General features: G+C 51.3%; 1 protein-coding gene across 3 annotated transcripts in view; it reads right to left on the bottom strand.

Annotated features, from left to right (window-relative positions):
• Positions 1-11,507: 11,507 nt before the first annotated feature.
• The window catches only part of RTF1 (RTF1 homolog, Paf1/RNA polymerase II complex component), a 69,234-nt gene continuing 63,087 nt past the window's right edge, over positions 11,508-17,654 (bottom strand). For 2 of the 3 annotated variants that reach the window (XM_005559243.4, XM_073995545.1), the window contains 6 exons: positions 17,190-17,311; positions 16,957-17,014; positions 15,855-15,932; positions 15,284-15,379; positions 14,150-14,261; positions 11,508-13,896 (listed from right to left, as the gene is read on the bottom strand). In XM_005559243.4, the coding sequence (XP_005559300.1) occupies positions 13,790-13,896; positions 14,150-14,261; positions 15,284-15,379; positions 15,855-15,932; positions 16,957-17,014; positions 17,190-17,311 (573 nt within the window). In that variant the 3' untranslated portion in view covers positions 11,508-13,789. Of the gene's footprint in view, positions 13,897-14,149; positions 14,262-15,283; positions 15,380-15,455; positions 15,933-16,956; positions 17,015-17,189; positions 17,312-17,654 lie in introns of all 3 variants that reach the window. The other variant, XR_012414807.1, reaches the window with a different exon arrangement.

Here is a 17,654-nt window from a genome sequence, read left to right as displayed (position 1 = left end):
CGCGCCCCCGGCTGGAGACGGCCTCGGGGCGGAGCCTGCGCCGCTGCCCGCCCGCGCCCCGCCTCGGCCGCGCCCCCCGCCCACTCCTTTCACTTTCAGAGAAAGCGCGGGCCTCCCAGGGACCCTGCCAGGCACAGAAGGCCCGCGGTGGCTCCTCGGGGTGGCGGGGAAGTCCAGCCTCCGCAGGCACAAAACCTGGGCCCGGGCCCCAAGGCTTTGCTCCGCCCGCCCTCGGGGAGGTGGGAGGGGCCGCTCCGCGCCGGGGCCTCGCAGCCTTCCCGGGCTTCCCGGCTGGGAGGGATTCCTCCAGGCCGCTCCACTGGCCCTGTCCCTGCGCAGGAGGAGCTGGTCCTGCTCTTGGTCCCCTACCCCGTTCCCCGGGTTCCTTTGCATGTTTCATCCCTCCCGGACAAGGGCTTCAAGTCTCCGGGGCCTTTCTCCGGCCCAAGCTCCTGAACAGAGTTCAAGGCCACCAGCCTCCCAAATAAGCCCCACCCCAGGGCGTGCACCCAAGTGGAGACTCTGCCCCAGGGACGAGCTGAGGCTGCTCCCCGCAAGCTCCCTACTTCCCGGCGGGCAGAGAACAAGGTCAGGGGGCGGGGCCTGGATCTGTCCCCGTGGCTCAGCCGAGTCCCGGACTGCATCTCCCCCGCTGCTGGGTGGCGGGAGCTGAGCCCGCCTTTCTCCTCCTCTCCTCTAGGAGCTCGGGGCTTGGAGTCCGCTGTGCGGCGTTCAGCAAGTTATTTCACTTCCCTTGACTGCGGATTCTCCCGTTGCCGCGAGAGTAAAATAAAAGATTTGAAATCAGGTACACCACACTCTAGATGTGATTTTTAGGCAGTCCCTTTACCCCCTCCGTATATTTCTGCATTTGTACATTTAGGAAAACCTCACCCAACCCACAGAGTTGTGTCTGTAAAACTGGGAAGACAGCACTGATGTTTAAGAGTTTCAGACACTACAAAGTGCTTATCGCGTCATCCCATGTGGATCTTCGGCCACTTCCCATGTTGGTAGTCAGCTGACCGGCGAGGCTGCTTTGAGGAGAAGTCACTGTTTTCCTATCTTCCCATAGTGCCAGAGGAGTGAGGGTCCCCCCTCAGGCACTCAGTGCCTGGGAATGGCTGGGGCCCTGAGGACAGAGCAGTCCCAGAAGGATTGCCTTGGATGCTGAGACGGCCACAGGAGGAGCTATCCTTCCCTTCTCTCCCCTCAGCCAGGGCTCAGGAGTGACCCAGGAGAAGGAAAAAGGAAGTTCAGTGGGAACATGGGGAATCTTCGGCAAAGCTTAGTGGCTCACGCTTGTAACCCCAGCGCTTTGGGAGGGCAAGGCAGGCAGATTGCTTGAACCCAGGAGTTCGAGACCAGCCTGGGCAACATGGCAAAACCCTATCTCTACTAAAAATACAGAATATTAGCCAGGTGTGGTGCCATGCACCTGTAGTCCCAGCTACTCGGTGGGAGGCTGAAGTGGAAGGATCACTTGAGCCTAGGAGGTCGAGGCTGCAGTGAGCTGAGATGACCACCACACTCCACCACCACACCCTGCACTCCAGCCTGGGCAACAGAGTGATAACTTGTCTAAAAAAAAAAAAAAAAACAAAAAAAAAACGCTGGTCGTGTTGGCATGCGCCTGTGGTCCCAGCTACTTAGGAGGCTGAGGTGAGAGGATTGTTTGAGCCCAGGAGGTCAAGGCTGCAGAGAACCATGACCATTCCACTGCACTGCAGTCTGGGTGGCAGAGTAATAACCTATCTCAAAATAAATAAATAGGTGAAGATCCTGGAGAACTGAGGAAAGAAGCAAAATAATGTAAGAAAGAATGGCGATGAGGAAGGCAGGAGAAACAGAGGGAATGAAGGGGTAAGAGGAAGAAGAACATAGAGGAATTTGAATAGTTGACTCCTTCATGGAGAACCTGGGAAATCACATCTCCACCTTCTCTAAGACAACCGTCTGGAGGAATCCGAGCTTGTGTGCGAGGGTTGTACTCTGCAGCTCGAAGGCCCTGGATCACTCGTGTCTCAGACACTCACTCCTCCGCCTCCTTCACAGCTACACTGACCTGTGGCAGGACATGGGAAGGTGCTGCCCTCAGAGAGGGGGCTGGGGGGAAACCCAAGGCAGGGAGAGCCAGCAAGAAACTGCCAGAACTGGAAAGGTAGGGCCGGCAATGAGGGACAAGAACACGCCCGGCACTCGTGTGTCAGGCGATGGATGGGCCGGGTTGGAGGTATAAGCGGGCTGGGCACTGGGTCTCTGTCCTGGCTGCCGAGAAAAAGGGGCAATTCTTTTTCTTCTGTATCAGGCACTTGCCCAAGCCTTAGGTCTACTATACCAGCAGCCAGAGAATTGCTCTTTGCCCTACCTGCCCAGATGTCTCTCACTGGAAAGGTGAGGGCAAACCTGGAAATGGATGCTGAACTGAAATCCAATCCCATAGATTCTTAGAGCAGTAAGGGGCCTTATATCCATCTATCCTCCTCGTTCACATTTCAGAAGTAACAAAGAGGTTAAGTGGCTCTGCCAGGGAGGTTAGGGCCACTCAGCTAGGTGGTGGAAAAGGCAGTGTGTCCCGGCTAGGTCCCCTGACTTCCTGTGCTCTTGTCGCCCCGGCTTGAGTGCAATGATATGATCTCAGCTCACTGCAACCTCTGCCTCCTGGCTTCAAGCGATTCTCTAGCCTCAGCCTCCCGAGTAGCTGAGATTATAGGCGCTCGCCACCAGGCCTGGCTAATTTTTGTATTTTTGGTAGAGACAGGGTTTCACCATGTTGACCAGGCTGGTCTTGAACTCCTGACCTCAGGTGATCTGCCCACCCAGGCCTCCCAAAGCGCTGGGATTATGGGCGTGAACCACCTCGCCCATGTTCTCAACTTCTTTCATTAACATCTTGTATTCCCGGCCGGGTGCCATGGCTCACACGTATAATCCCAGCACTTTGGGAGGCCAAGGCGGGTGGATCACCTGAGGTCAGGAGTTCAAGACCAGCCTGGCCAACATGGTGAAATCTCGTCTCTACTAAAAATACAAAGATTAGCTGGGCATGGTGGAGGGCACCTGTAATCCCAGCTATCCAGGAAGCTGAGGCAGGAGAATCACCTGAACCCACGAGGCAGAGGTTGCAGAGAGCCGAGATCGCACCACTGCACTCCAACCTAGGCGACAGTGCCGGACTCCATCTCAAAACAAACAAAGAAACATCTTGTAGTTCCTTCTGAAGGCAGAGTCTGCCCCCACCTACTGCAGGCAGAAAACATAAGGGTACATCTTGGGGCAAGGCCTGGAGTCCCTGTATAGCTGTAGGATGAGGTCAGCAGGTTCTTCTGTCCTCTTAGTCATGCCAGGAATAAACGTTGAAACTCTAGAACATCTGTTCTTTTATGACTCAGTTTCCCCAGTCTTTGATGCTTGAATAGAAAGGATGTGGAGAAAATCAGACTGACCAGTATGGAGGTGGAAATGATGGCCTCTTGAGTGCTGCCAAAAAAAATTAATAATAATAATAATAATAATAAAAAGTGACGGGGGCGGGGGAATTCAAACACTTAAGCATTAAGCAGGCCAGATAAATTTTTTTTTTTTTTTTTTGAGAGGGAGTCTTGCTCTATCATCCAGGATGAAGTGCAGTGGCATGATCTCAGCTCACTGCAACCTCCACCTCCTGGCTCAAGCGATTTTCCTCTCTCAGCCTCCCATGTAGCTGGGATTACAGGTGTGTGCCACCATGCCTGGCTAATTTTTTGTATTTTTAGTAGAGGCAGGGTTTCACCATGTTGGCCAGGCTGGTCTTGAATTCCTTACATCAGGTGATCTGCCTGCCTCAGCCTCCAAAGTGCTGGGATTACAGGCGTGAGCCACTGTGCCTGACCGCCACTGTAAGTTTTTTAAAAATTAAATAAGCAACAAAAAAGGGGGAAACTGGGGTGTAGAGGAATGTGTCAAGGTTGTTTTTGTTTTTGTTTTTAGACAAAGTATCACCCACTCTGTCACCCAGGCTGGAGTGTGCCATCATGGCTCACTGCAGCCTCCACCTCCTGGGCTCAAGGAATCCTCCTGCCGCAGCCTCCTCAGTAGGTAGGACCACAGGTACACACTACCATGCTCAACAAATTTTAAAAATTTTTTGTAGAGATGGAGTTTCCCTATGTTGCCCAAGTCTTGAACTCCTGGCCTCAAACAGTCTTCTTCCTTCAGCTTCCCAAAGTGCTGGGATTACAGGCATGAACCATTTTGCACCCAGCCAATGTGTCAAGATTTTGATGGTCATTAGGTGGCTGTTCTGAGACAGGCCGTGAGAGTCTCTCTGCCTTGGCCACAAGGCTAGCTTACATGTCTGAGCAGATAACTTTTTTTTCTTTTCCTTTATTTTTTTATTTTTGAGATAGGGTCTCACTTGGTCACCCAGTCTGCACATGATTGTGCAGAGGCACAATCATGGCTCACTTCGGTCTCGACTTCCTGGGCCTAAGTGATCCTCCTGCCTTAGCCTCTGGAGTAGCTGGGACCACAGGCACAGGCATGTGTCACTGTGCCCAGTCAATTTTTAAATTTTTTGTAGAGATAGGGATCTCACTCTGTTGTCCAGGCTGGTCTTGAATTCCTGGGCTCAAGCGATCCTCCTGCCTTGGCCTCCCAAAAGTGCTGGAATTATAGGCGTGAGCCACTGTGCCCAGCCAGAACCTATCTTGTAGTATCTCAGTTGGTTGATCCTCCTGTTCCCTAGAGGTCTGCTTTTTCTTTTCTTTTCTTTTCTTTTTTTTTTTTTTTTGAGGCAGAGTGTTGCTCTGTTGCCAAGGCTGGAGTGCATGCAGTGGTATGATCTCAGCTCACTGCAACCTCCGCTTCCCGGGTTCAGGAAATTTCCTGTGTCAGCTTTTGAGTAGCTGGGATTACAGGTACCTGCCACCACACTCAGCTAAGTTTTGAATTTTTAATAGAGATGGGATTTCTCCATGTTGGCCAGGCTGGTCTTGAACTCCTGACCTCAGGTCATCTGCCCACCTTGGCCTCCCTAAATGCTGGGATTGTAGGCATGAGCCACTGCACCTGGCCTGAGGTCTGCTTCTTGAAGTGCCTGAGTCCTTACCCCCCTCAAAGACCTTCAGGACCAGGCACAGTGACTGGTACCTGTAATCCTAGCACTTTGGGTGACCCAGGGAAGAAGATCACTTGAACCTAGGAATTTGAGGCCAGCCTGAGCAACATGCTGAAAATTCATCTCTACAAAAAATAGGAAGATTAGCCAAGCATGGTGGCACATGCCTATGGTCCAAGGTATTCAGGAGGAAGAGGTGGGAGGATCAACTGAGCCCGGGGAGGTTGAGGCCGCAGTCAGCCTGTGATCAAGCCATTGCCTTCCAGCCTGGGCAACAGATTGAGAGACCCCATCTAAAAAAAAAAAAAATTCAGGATTTATCATGCCTGAGGGCTGCATCTCTTGGAGAACCATCACCCTGGGGTACAAAACTGGGGGAGAGAAGGGCCTGGAAAATGGGATGTGTGAGGTGAGGGGTTTCTGGGGTCCTTACCCCAGCCTGCCTCATAGCTGTGCCCACCTCTACCCCATCCCCAGGGCAGCACCAGTGGCAGGAGCAAAATCACCACTCACCAGCCTCTGCCAGGCCCAGTGCTGGTTTCTGCTTCTTCAGACGACAAGCAGGGCCTCTCACTGGGGGGAGAGAAGGGAAGGCACAGCCTTTGACCTGTGCTCCTGAGTGGGGCATCTGTTCCTTTGAGGAGACTTCAAGTCTTCTGCAGCAGGAGCAGAGCCTCTCCAGTGTGTGTGTGGTGTGTGTGTGGTGTGTGTGGTGTGTGTGTGGTGTGTGTGTGGTGTGTGTGGTGTGTGTGGTATGTGTGTGGCATGTATGATGTGTGTGTGGGGTTATGGGTGTGGTGTATGTGGCATGTATGTGTGGCGCACGTGTGTGGTATTGTGTGTTGTATGTGGTGTGTGTGGTGTGTGTGTAGTGTGTATGGTGTGTGGTATGTGGTGTGTGTGTGGTGTGTGTGGTGTGTGAGTGTGGTGGGTGTGGTGAGTGGTGTGTGGTGTGTGTCTGGTGGGTGTGGTGTGTGTGGTATGTGTGGTGTGTGTAGTGTGGGTGTGGTGTGTGAGTGTGGTATGTGTAGTGTGTGTGGGGGGTGTGTGTGTGTGGTGGGGGTGGGGAGGTGGGAGGGGGTTGGGCTGTCATGTTCCACTGGACCCAGTGGTGCAAGGTCTTATTCTAGTAACAACTCCCAGACATGCACTGTGGGACTTGGTGTCCTTCCAAGGGACTTTATGACCCTAAGACCCCACTATTCTGTGACAATACCTGTGATTCCCTCATGCATGTGCAGAGCAGACACACTTCCATGGAGCCGCTGCTACTGTGCTAGGTGCAAAGGACACAGGAATGCGTGGATCCTGTGATGCCCCCGCGCGTTTTCGGGAGCGATAGCCTATCATTCTCATTGTCTTATGGAGGAAGGAAACCAGAAAGGGCCCAAGAAGAAAACAGGCCCCAGGAGGCTCAATGGCCGCCTTCTGTCCCTTTCCAAGAGGTTGTCAATGTGGGCGCTGGGAAGTTTGGTTTCTCGGCTGCTTCCTGCATCCAAAACATTCCTCACCTCTGGTCGGTTCAATGTCCTTCTCCATCAGGGCCTCCACAGAGGGTGCTGGAGGGCTGGCCAGAGCCCAGTGGACACATGAGAATGGGAGAAAGGTGAGGGTCTCTTTTCTCTTGGAAAGAGGCATGAATGGGTCTTCACCTGACAGGCGAGCCCTGAGCTCCCAGCCCCAGCCTCTTTTCCTGGCCTCTAGGTTTCCCCTCCTTCCCAGCAATCTCTGACCTCATAAATGGAGGGACTAGAGTTTGTGGGAATATCCGGGGATGGGTGCAAGGTTACGCCAGCAGGGCGCAGGATCTAGCAGTGTTCACTGACCCTCTGCAATCTGAGTCACTCTTGTCTAAAACGAACAAAACGTGTCACCACGCCTGTGTGTGAGCAGTAAGAACATACTCTCTCCTGACACTTCAGAAACTCAGGAGTTCCTGTGATCCTCCTTCTTCTCCAGAACTCAGAACCCGCAGAACCTCACCCAGTGCGAGAGGAGGCAAAGGGGACAGGAAGGGTCTGAGGTCAGGGACCCAGCTTGCAGAGGCGACCACTGTAGGAATGCCTAGGACGTGGTCGGCCTCCCTCCCTCACGCCGCCACCAGGGAACTTCCCTGCACCGTGTAGTCACGGTGGCGTGGGTGGGGGGTGGGCGGCGAGGGGTGGGAGGTGCAGCTCCTAATTCCATCTGTGGGCTCTGCGCCTGCAGGCGTGACCTCCAGAATTCGGGTGTGCGTGGGGACTGAGTCCACAGAGCATGCAGTAGCCCGGGATCTGGGACCCTGGTGCCCGTGCATCTCCGGGTGGGCCGCGTGCGAGCCGGGGTCCATTTCGCAACTCCCAAGGCACACGCCCCAGGGGATCCGCGGCTGGAGACTCGTGTAGGCCCTGGGCCACTGGGATCCTGGCTAGGAGGCTGCCGGCCCGGAGTGGGGAACGGAGGCAGAGCACCCTGGAACGCAGCAGCTGCGCGCCTCCTCCCTTGTCGCGTGGACTGGGCGCTAACGGCGCCGGAGGCGTACGGGGCGAGAGATGCGGGGACCGTTGGCGCAGACACGGGTGGCGCCCAGGCCGGTGCGGGGGGTGGCGGGGACACCGCGCGGGGAGCGCCGAAGGGCTCCCCCGGCAAAATTGAAGGAGTCAACCTGCGCCTTCCGGGCTTGCCAGGTGAAGGGGTGTGCTGCATCGTATGCGCTTAGCGAAGCAGGGCCATCCATGGCTAAATGAAAAAAAAGAAATCGAAAGTATTCGATCTTTAAAAAAAAAAAAAAGAAAGAAGGCGGGCGTGGTGGCTCTCGCCTGTAAGCCCAGCACTTTAGGAGGCCGAGGCGGGAGGATCACAAGGTCGGGAGTTCCAGATCAGCCTGGCCAACATGGTGAAACCTCACCTCTACTAAAAATACAAAAATTAGCTGGGCATGGTGGCACATGCCTGTAATCCCAGCTATTGGGAGGCTGAGGCAGAAGAATTGCTTGAACCCGGGAGGCGGAGCTTGCAGTGAGCTGAGATCCGGCCACTGCACTCCAGCTCGGGCGACAGAGCGAGACTCCGTCTCAAAAAACAACAACAACAACAACAACAACAACAAACTCAGAAGAAAAAAAAAAAGAAAGAAATGGAGTCTCACTATGTTGACCGGGTTGGTCTTGAACTCCTGGCCCCAAGTGATCCTCCCTCCTCGACCTTGCAAACTGCTGGGATTACAGGCAGGAGCCATCACACAGGGCCCAAAAGTATCTATCTTTTGAAGACCTATGGAGGAAATCATCATGGGGTCAGAGCTTTGTTGTGCTTCTTTACACTTATCTCTGGTTTGGTATTATTGATACTATTTTGAGTTTTCACCACTCTTGGGGGTGGTGGGTAGGTCAGGCCTCAGTTGGGGCCAGATGGAGGGTGGCGCGGTGGCAAGCCTTCAATGCCTTCAGAAACCCGGTCAGTAAAGGTGGTGTGTGTTGGCTTGTGGGGAATAACAGCAACAAGGGCCTGGCCCGGAGGCAGCGCACTTTCTCTGGCTGCATCCCTAAGCCAGCCCAGTGCCTCCCAGTGGGAACCTCCATCTGGAGTCAGGGTTTCTTTCCCCTACCCCCACTGCAAGTGGAGTCTCTGGGTCCTGCCCACTGCCCAATGCTTCCACCCTCCATCAGCCCTCTCCGAGGTCCATTCCTCCCCTCCCGGGTCCAGCGGCTTCACTCTCATTAACAACAGCATTTATTGAACCCCTACTGGGGAAAGGAACATTAAATGTTCAACATGATCCTGACAGGTTGTTTTTTGAAAGGTGGAAAACTTGTGGCTCAAAGGCGTTAAGTAGCTCAGCCCTAGGTAGTTGCAAGTGGCAGAACGGGAATCTGAACCCTCTCCGGAGCGTTTTGGCTCTTGGCCCTCCCTTGGATCCTGAGCATGGTCTGGAAGCCCTAGACATGCCTATCTATGCTCCAGTGCCTAAAAGCCGTATCTCCATGTCTCCTGGGGCTGGCCTGTGGAACCTTATAGAAGGCAGGGGCCCTGTCTTAGCACTGCCATTCCCTCCAGCTCCTTAACACCCCCTTGCCAAGGGAGCTCAGCAGTCCCCACTTAAGTCAGGGAAATCGTGAAAAAAAATCTGAGCTGGGAGTTGATGTTCCTAAGGCTGCTGGATCACAGCCACCTACAGTTACTCAAGGAAGAGACTCCCTTCTGGAAAAACGTGGCCAGGGAGATGAAGTTGACCAACCCAGCACCCTGCTTCTCTCCACTTGCACTCCGGGTGGTCCTTCTTGCTTCTCAGGGATAGGTAGCAAGTGGCTGCCCCACAGCACCCAAATCCTGGAAGGTAAGCTATGTTGTCGTCTGCCCAGAACCCCTGCTCTTTAGGTCCCACTGCTCCCAACAGTTAGGTAGTGGGAGTGCTAGGGAGTTGGAGAAAACCTCATTGGACGCTCTTGCAGGGTAAGCAACCTTTCCACCACCAGAAGCAGTCTTGGACGTGGCTCTTACCACGGTGATTGTCATCTCTTGTCTTCTTAAAGGGTGTAGATGTAGAAGATCCAGGATCTTCTTGCTTCCTAGCTAAAATGTGTTGAGAGAGAGGTTGGAGACACACCCTCAGGCACTGGGGGTGGGGGCGGGGGTGGAGGGGGATGGAGGACCATCAGTGTTTCCTCCATAGCTACACTCACAGCCCCTGGGCACCCCCTTCATACTCATGACAGCCAAAAGAAAGGAGAGCAAAGAAACTGTGCCTAGGCCAATTTAAAGTTGAAAGGAGTGGGCACAGTGGATCATGCCTGCAATCCCAGCATTTTGGGAGGCTGAGGCAGGAGGATCACTCAGGGCCAGGAGTTCAAGACCAGCCTGGGCAACACAGCAATATTCTGTCTCAACGGAAAATTTAAAAATTAGCTGGGTGTGATGGTGCATGACTGTAGTCCCAGCTACTTGGAATGGTGAGGTGGGAGGATCACTTGAGCCCAGGAGTTTGAGGGTGCAGTGAACTGTGATTGCACCACTGCACTCTAGCCTGGACAGCAGAGACCCTGGCAAAACAACAACAACAACAAAAAAGGTTTAAAGGCCCAGATTCTCACTAGGGTTAGGCAATACATCAGGAGTCTTCTTAGTTCTGTTAAAGCTTGTTGGTCTCTTACCAAGACAGGACGTAAACCAGGACAACTGGAGGTTTCCTTGGGTCTAGGCAACTACCCTACCAGAGAGGCTTCGGGGGAACCAGGCTGCTAAAGAGGTGACAATGACCACTTTCACTTTTGTGGGCACAGGGCTAAGAGAAGAGGGAAAAGGAGTAAGAGAGGCTCTCTTGGACTTTTTTTTTTTTTTTTTGAGACGGAGTCTCGCTCTGTGGCCCAGGCTGGAGTGCAGTGGCCGGATCTCAGCTCACTGCAAGCTCCGCCTCCCGGGTTCACGCCATTCTCCTGCCTCAGCCTCCCGAGTAGCTGGGACTACAGGAGCCTGCCACCTCGCCCGGCTAGTTTTTTTTTTGGGGGACAGAGTCTCGCTCTGCCGCCTGGGCTGGAGTGCAGTGGCTGGATCTCAGCTCACTGCAAGCTCCGCCTCCCAGGTGTTCGCCGTTCTCCTGCCTCAGCCTCCTGAGTAGGTGGGACTACAGGCGCCCGCCACCTCGTCCGGCTATTTTTTTGTATTTCTTAGTAGAGACGGGGTTTCACCGTGTTAGCCAGGATGGTCTCGATCTCCTGACCTCGTGATCCGCCCGTCTCGGCCTCCCAAAGTGCTGGGATTACAGGCTTGAGCCACCGCGCCTGGCTCTCTTGGACTTTCAAAACATGGCTTTAAGAGTTGCCACTCAGGATGCAATCCTTAGACTAAATCTGATCCCTTTGTTAAAATGGCATAACGTTTATTTACAATATTTGTACAGTTTGAGGGACAAGTCAGGACTTCACAAAAACAGAACCATTCTTTTTGAAGGAAAGTGGCAGGCAGTAGACTTTCCCTATACCTGCCAGAAGCAAGACAGACAAACAGATCTATAAACATTATGAACTAGGCAGACGGACGCTGGCCTTTTTGCTTCTTGGAAGGAACTGAAAAAATGCATAAAAACAACCTTGGGTGCTGCCCCCTTCAACAATGAAACCACACTGCGGAGGGAGGGGGGCCCACCAAGGCAACTCCCCAGCACAAGATATAGCGTGAACCACCAAGAAATCCTCGTTGGTAGGACAAAGCCAATGTCTTAATGCCTGGCCAAGATCTTGGGTCAGAGGCCCTGCCTCAGCTGAGACTGGAGACAAGTCCTTAGTCTTGATCCCAATCGCTACTGAGGCTACTGGGGTGGAGTTACCCTTCGGTCTTCTTTGGCTGGCTTTTCTCCCTGCTGTGTGCATTGGCATCTCATGGGGGTTTCAGCAGCTGTGTGTGGGGAGGTGGTGGCAAAGTGGCTACAGTGTGATGCAGTTTTAATAAAAATTTTATTACACAGCCATAATGTAATCAACACTTCTCCAAATCCAAATGATACTAAATACAGATCTACATGGTGGATCAAAATGACTCCAGCGAATTATCTGGATTCTATAATTTCATGTCTTTTAAAACCAGAAATCAAAAAAAGTCCAAGTTCATCATGATAGGAGAGGTCCCAGCAGCTCCAGGACTCTGCTGAAGTCCAGGCAATGTTAACAGTCTGTGATTCCACATTTACACAATGGTCTATAAAGAGTTGCGGTCAATGGACTATTCAAGTATATATGATTTTAACGAGTCCATCACCACTCCTTTGCCCAACTGAACTGTGTCACAGCTACCACATAGCTGTTACAGTCGTATTTAGCAATTTTACAGTCATAATACTCCTTTAAAACCATCCATTGCTGCTTTAAAAAAGTAAACTAAGTTAAAGCGACACTGAGGCTCTACTAAACCCAGAAGTTACCAAGTTCATTTTTATGTTTAAATACAACTTACAAGTCCATGATTTCCCATCATCCCCCTTCCTTGTACAAAAGCAGGGTGAAGAAGCACAAAGCAGAGCTTTTAGATTCCTCTCTTGTGGAGATCAGGAGCTCTCAGCTGTTCCTTTAGCTTAGTTCTTGGTATATATAGTCAGCTGTACTTTGTTCTGAAAGATTTGTTAAATGCCACTTTTATTTACACTTGGAGCTTTACACCTGAGAATGATTATCAAGCAGTCAGCTTATCTCTTTTCAAACATTTCATAAAGACATACACACACCTCTGCTGGCTTTGCCCTAGCTGCACAACAATATATATGCTGACCATATATATGTATACACACACACAAAACTGCACATGCTTGAAACATTTGCAACCTAAATCTTTTTGAGATGGAGTCTCACTCTGTCACCCAGACTGGAGTGCAGTGGCGCAATCTCGGCTCACCACAACCTCCGCCTCCCAGGTTCAAGGGATTCTCCTGTCTCAGCCCCCCAAGTAGCTGGGATTACAGGCGCGCACCACCATGCCCGGCTAAGTTTTGAAGTTTTAGTAGAGATGGGGTTTCACCATGTTGGTCAGACTGGTCTTGAACTCCTGACCTCAGGTGATCCACCCGCCTCGGCCTCCCAAAGTGCTGGGATTACAGGCATGAGCCACCGCGCCCGGCGTAACCTAAATCTTTTTGTGTTTGCTCTCCACATTCATATTCAGAAATTTCTCTTAAAAACAAAACAAAATGTAATTCTTGCCAAAACAGCAAAACAGAATCACTAGGAAGAGGCTGGTATACTGGGTGAGAAAAAGAAGTTCTATGTTCAGCCAAGAAGCTGTGGGCTGTACCCATGGGATGAGCAAGACATTCGCTGCCCCCCCGGTACCCGGCCGTGGGCTTCCCTCCCGCACCTGCCAGGACACAGCCTGCAGGGCAGGGGGCTAAACTGGGGAGTCTTCTCCAAAGTTGGGAAGGGATGGGGAAGAGTAGGTGGGGATGGGGAAGTTACACAGCTACAGCAGTCAGGCCTGTTTAGTAAGAAGAATCACATTTAATGAGTTTCTTTCTTGCAGTTTCAGATGCTCAAGTACAGCTGAAAAAAATCTGAAACAGCTATAGACCCATGACAGACTGATACAAAGAGTACTGCATTTTAAAAAAATGATAAAAAAATCCACACACTTACACACACACACATACACACTCTCGCTCTCAAATTAGACCCCCCCCCACAAATGTACACTTTTTGGAAACTAAACTGGTTTTGAAACCCCTTCTTCCAAAAAGAAGGGCAGAAGAGAAAGATGAAGAGAGGGAGGACCGCAGGTGCCCAATCCCCGCTCCCTCCACAAGGTCAGGGGCCGAATGTTCAATGGGTGGGCCAAGGCAGTCTGGAGAGAAGACCGCCCAGTGCTGCTGCTATTGCCCCAGGGGCTCCAGCAAGATTCCCAGCTCCATGGTAATACTGAATGCGTGCAGAGTGGCCAATGAACTGCGCGGTTAAAAAAACAAAAGGCAAACACAAATCTAAAGACATGGATAAAGCCCAAGAGAGCCCAGGCCCACACTGGGTGGGGCCCTGGGGGAGGGGAGGCTGGTGGGAGATGGTGTGCAGACAGGGAGGTCTATACAGCAAATGGTTTATATTACAGATGACTGGCAGTTTAGAGTCTCTTCCCAGTTCGACAGCTGCTCCAGCCCAAAGAGGCTAAATCAAAGGAAAGGAGGAAAGGTGGGACGCTGCGATGGGGCATGCGGGGTCAGAAGCAGCAGGCTGGGTGTGCTCAAATAAGCCCTCGTCGTTTTTTGTAGTCTTCCAAGTTCAGAGATCTCCTTGGAGCCCCATCCTTGGCTGGTGGAGCCTTGGAGGTGATGGCTAAAGCCTTTGACTCTGTGGGAAAGAAGAGCAAGTTGGCAGCTGAGGTCCCACAAAGTCCTTAGTCCCGTGCTGCACCCCTGCAGGCAGCCTCCTGACTGTGGCCCTGTTCCCTCTCACCATACCTGCAGCCTGTCTTGGCCTGGCCTGTGGATGCTGATGAGCCAACATTCCCCTTTCTTCCCTTAAAGTGGGCTTCCTTGTTGCCCCAGAGAACCATGGATCCATCTGGTCCTCAGCCCTCACCACCCGCCCCACCCTCACATACCTGAGCTGGGAACTTGTAAATCAATCTTCACATCAAAATCGTGTACTTTGAACAGATCTTCTGAGAGGTCACTGGCTGACTTAGAATTCAAATCTTTATCTTTGCCTTGACCCTGGAATGTGAAGAGGAAAACTAATGGTAAGAGCATAAATGCAAGTGGATTTCTAGCAGCAGCAGCCACTAACGGTAAAAAGCTCTTATTTGAGTTCATTACATTTTCCTACTAAGGCGCCTTTCTGATTCCTTCTCTCAGAGGGAGGCCACGGACAAAGAGCTTTCTCTCCTGAAGGCTGAAAGCACAGAGAAGAGGGCAGGCTCATGTCTGTGGTATGAAGGTAGAAAAGGCGGGCTTAAGGCAACGGGTCACCTCCTGACCTAAGATTTCAGAAGTCCTGAGACCGGTTAGACTCCAGCAGGAAAAGAGGAAAAGACTTAACTTGGACGCATAACTGCTTTTTTTTTTTTTTTTTTTTTTGAGATGGGCGTCTCGCTCTTGTCATCCAGGCTGGAGTACAATGGAGCGATCGTAGATCACTGCAACCTCTCCCTCCCAGGTTCATGAGATTCTCCTGCCTCAGCCTCCTAGCTGGGATTATAGGAACCCGCCACCACACTAATTTTTTTCTATTTTTAGTAGAGACGGGGTTTCACCATGTTGGCCAGGCTGGTCTCGAACTCCTGACCTCAGGTGATTCACCCACTTCCACCTCCCAAAGTGCTGGGATTACAGGCATGAGCCACTGCACCTGGCCAGAAAACTGCTTTTAAATGTGCCGTTTTCAATGAGCTTTCACTTTTACGATATCTGATCTTTGTATGTTATCTCTCCTCCTGTGAAGTTGGCAGGGTATATAGTAGTACCCTCATTGTACACAGGAGAAAAGGGGGGATGCTGAAGGCTAGAAGCCAGCTGCCGAAGGACACAGTCAAGGCCCTAGGTAAGTAGTGGTGTTAGGTTTGGAATTAAGGTTATCTGTTGATTATATTTGCAAATAACTGGGATGGGGAAGGGACTCCAAGAGGGACTCCCTGTTCCTCCAGGTGGAAAAATCAAGCCCAGACTAGACAAGGTGCTTGTTTGGTGCCTCAGCTAGCAGCCTTGCTCAGCAGGCAACAGGGTGGTACCGCACTTGCCTTGCTCATTTCCTTTGGAGCATCTGGTAACACTCCAGAACCGTATTTTGCATTCAGCTGGGCCAAGATGGCAGCTTGAACAGCTGGGTCTCTGGACTGGGAGAGAAAATCAGTTATTTTAGAGATTGTTTGACACTCACAGAGTCCTACTGCCAGATTCTTTCCCACCTACCAAACTAACATCACAAGCACCACAGCGGGCCCATCAGCAGCTAGTGGGGTTTTCCTCAAAGCAGCAAAAAAAAAAAAAAAAGGCAATTAAAAGCTTGAAAGCCAAGCCCAGCCCAGCCAGGCCCTAGCTAAGGGCCACATTACTAACGTCTGCTGCACTGTAAACCCACCCTGATACAGGAGGGTCAGTCACTAGGTTTTTGTAAATCCATGCCACGTTTTCACTGTCTATATGCCCAATAGCAAGATAAAAAAGGAAGTATCCAGACCCAAGAGCTTCAGACAAGCAAATCCCAGCTAAGAAAACATTATTTTTAACTTCGTTATTAATTTCCTAATGGAATTCATTTTCTGTCCTAGAATCTAGGTCCTGACTAAAATGTCCTCTTTCGGCACTCACATTAGAAACGATGGTAGGCTTGCACTGGCGCCGGGTAAACGGATCCATCTGTTGGTTTTTCATGTTGTGACTTTCAGCCTGAAACAGAGAGCATGCACCACAGAACTGTATCTCCATCCCCCCACCCTTTCACCATAAGCTCACAGGCAAGTAAGTCTTTGCAAGCGACTGAAAAGAAAAAAAAAAAGCGATCATCCTTTTCCTTTTTTAAAAACTTTTGTGTGAGATGGAGTCTCTCTCTGTCGCCTAGGCTGAAGTGCAGTGGCGCAATCTCAGCTCACTGCAACCGCTGCCTCTCAGGTTCGAGTGGTTCTCCTGCCTTAGCCTCTCCAGCAGCTGGGACTACAGGTGCAAGTCACCACGCCCAGCTAATTTTTGTATTTTTAGTAGAGACAGGGTTTCGCCATGTTGCCTAGGCTGGTAAACTCCTGACCTCAGGTGATCCACCCACCTCAGCCTCCCAAAGTGCTAGGATTACAGGCGTGAGCCACCATGCCCAGCTAATTTTTTTCATTTTTTAGATGGATTCTCGCTCTGTTGCCCAGGCTAAAGAGGAGTGGTATCAGCTCACTGCAACCTCTGCCTCCCAGGTTCAAGCAATTCTCGTGCCTCAGCCTCCCAAGTAGCTCGGGTTACAGGTGTGCACCATCATGTCCAGCTCATTTTTATATTTTCAGTAGAGATAGGGTTTCGTCATGTTGGCCAGGATGGTCTCAAACTCCTGACCTCAGGTGATCCACCCACCTTGGCCTCCCAAAGTGCTGGGGTTACAGGCGTGAGCCACCGCGCCCAGCATATTATCCTTTCCCTTCAAGAATACCAGAGTAGATATGGGGGCAACAACCAAGAAACAGAAATTGAGAAAAAACAAATACCTGTGGAGTAGAATCTAAGGGTGGGAAAAGGCAGGACAGGGCAGAAGACTGCTGCTTTTCATTAGGAATAAATTACATCGATGTATGTGGACATACAGAGAGTGTGTGTATATGTTAAGTGCATATGTTATTTCAATAATTAAAAAATAAACTTGGGCAAGACGTAGAAAATATGTCATGGTTTATTAATTAGCTTTGTTTTAGTGATTCAGATAAAGTGTTCTTACCACAAGGGCCTTCTCAGACTCTACAATGTTCCATTCCCGGTTCCGTTGGTTGATGTAACTGTGGGGTGAGTAAGAAGGATGAGTCAATGGCTATGAAACGACGGAGGGAGGGAACCACCGAGCCCTGAACCCGGATATCTATGGGGTCAGTGCAGCACAAAGTGTACAGGCCACAGGCTTGCCTGATAATTTTGGCCAAGGTCTGTGGGCCAAAAATAGGCTCCATAACACACCTGATAGCGGATATGTTCTTGGTTCGCTGGCGGTCCAGGGCCTCTGCCCGTTCCTCCAGCTCATTCAGCTGATCTTGGATTTGTTTGGCCTTGTCCTGATCCCCCAGATCCTCAGCCATGGCCTACACAGAGAGATGTGTGAGTTCTTGGCTACATACAACTGACTGTATATCAAGTATCCCCTTACTTCTGGCACAGGCAAAGGTATCTCATGTGGTGAGCAAAGGACAGGAGATGTGGAAGAAAACTGCAGAAGTACTTTACAAATACAAGATATAATTTATATTATAGTAGTGCACAGTACAGTGGGGAACACCTTCCCATATAGCTACCTGGCTGTGGGTCCCTGGCGGCAGTAGAACGCCGGGCCTCACAGGGTGGCTAAACCACCATAACAAGGCCCACCCCAACCCGGTGTGAAGAATGGAAAATCACCAGCCACAGGTGGCCTCGACAGTGTCATCT

Source organism: Macaca fascicularis, chromosome 7 (genome assembly GCF_037993035.2).
Source record: "Macaca fascicularis isolate 582-1 chromosome 7, T2T-MFA8v1.1".
Lineage (NCBI taxonomy): Eukaryota > Metazoa > Chordata > Mammalia > Primates > Cercopithecidae > Macaca > Macaca fascicularis.
Note: the sequence above shows the minus strand (reverse complement) of the source record. Positions and strands in the feature narration are given on the sequence as shown.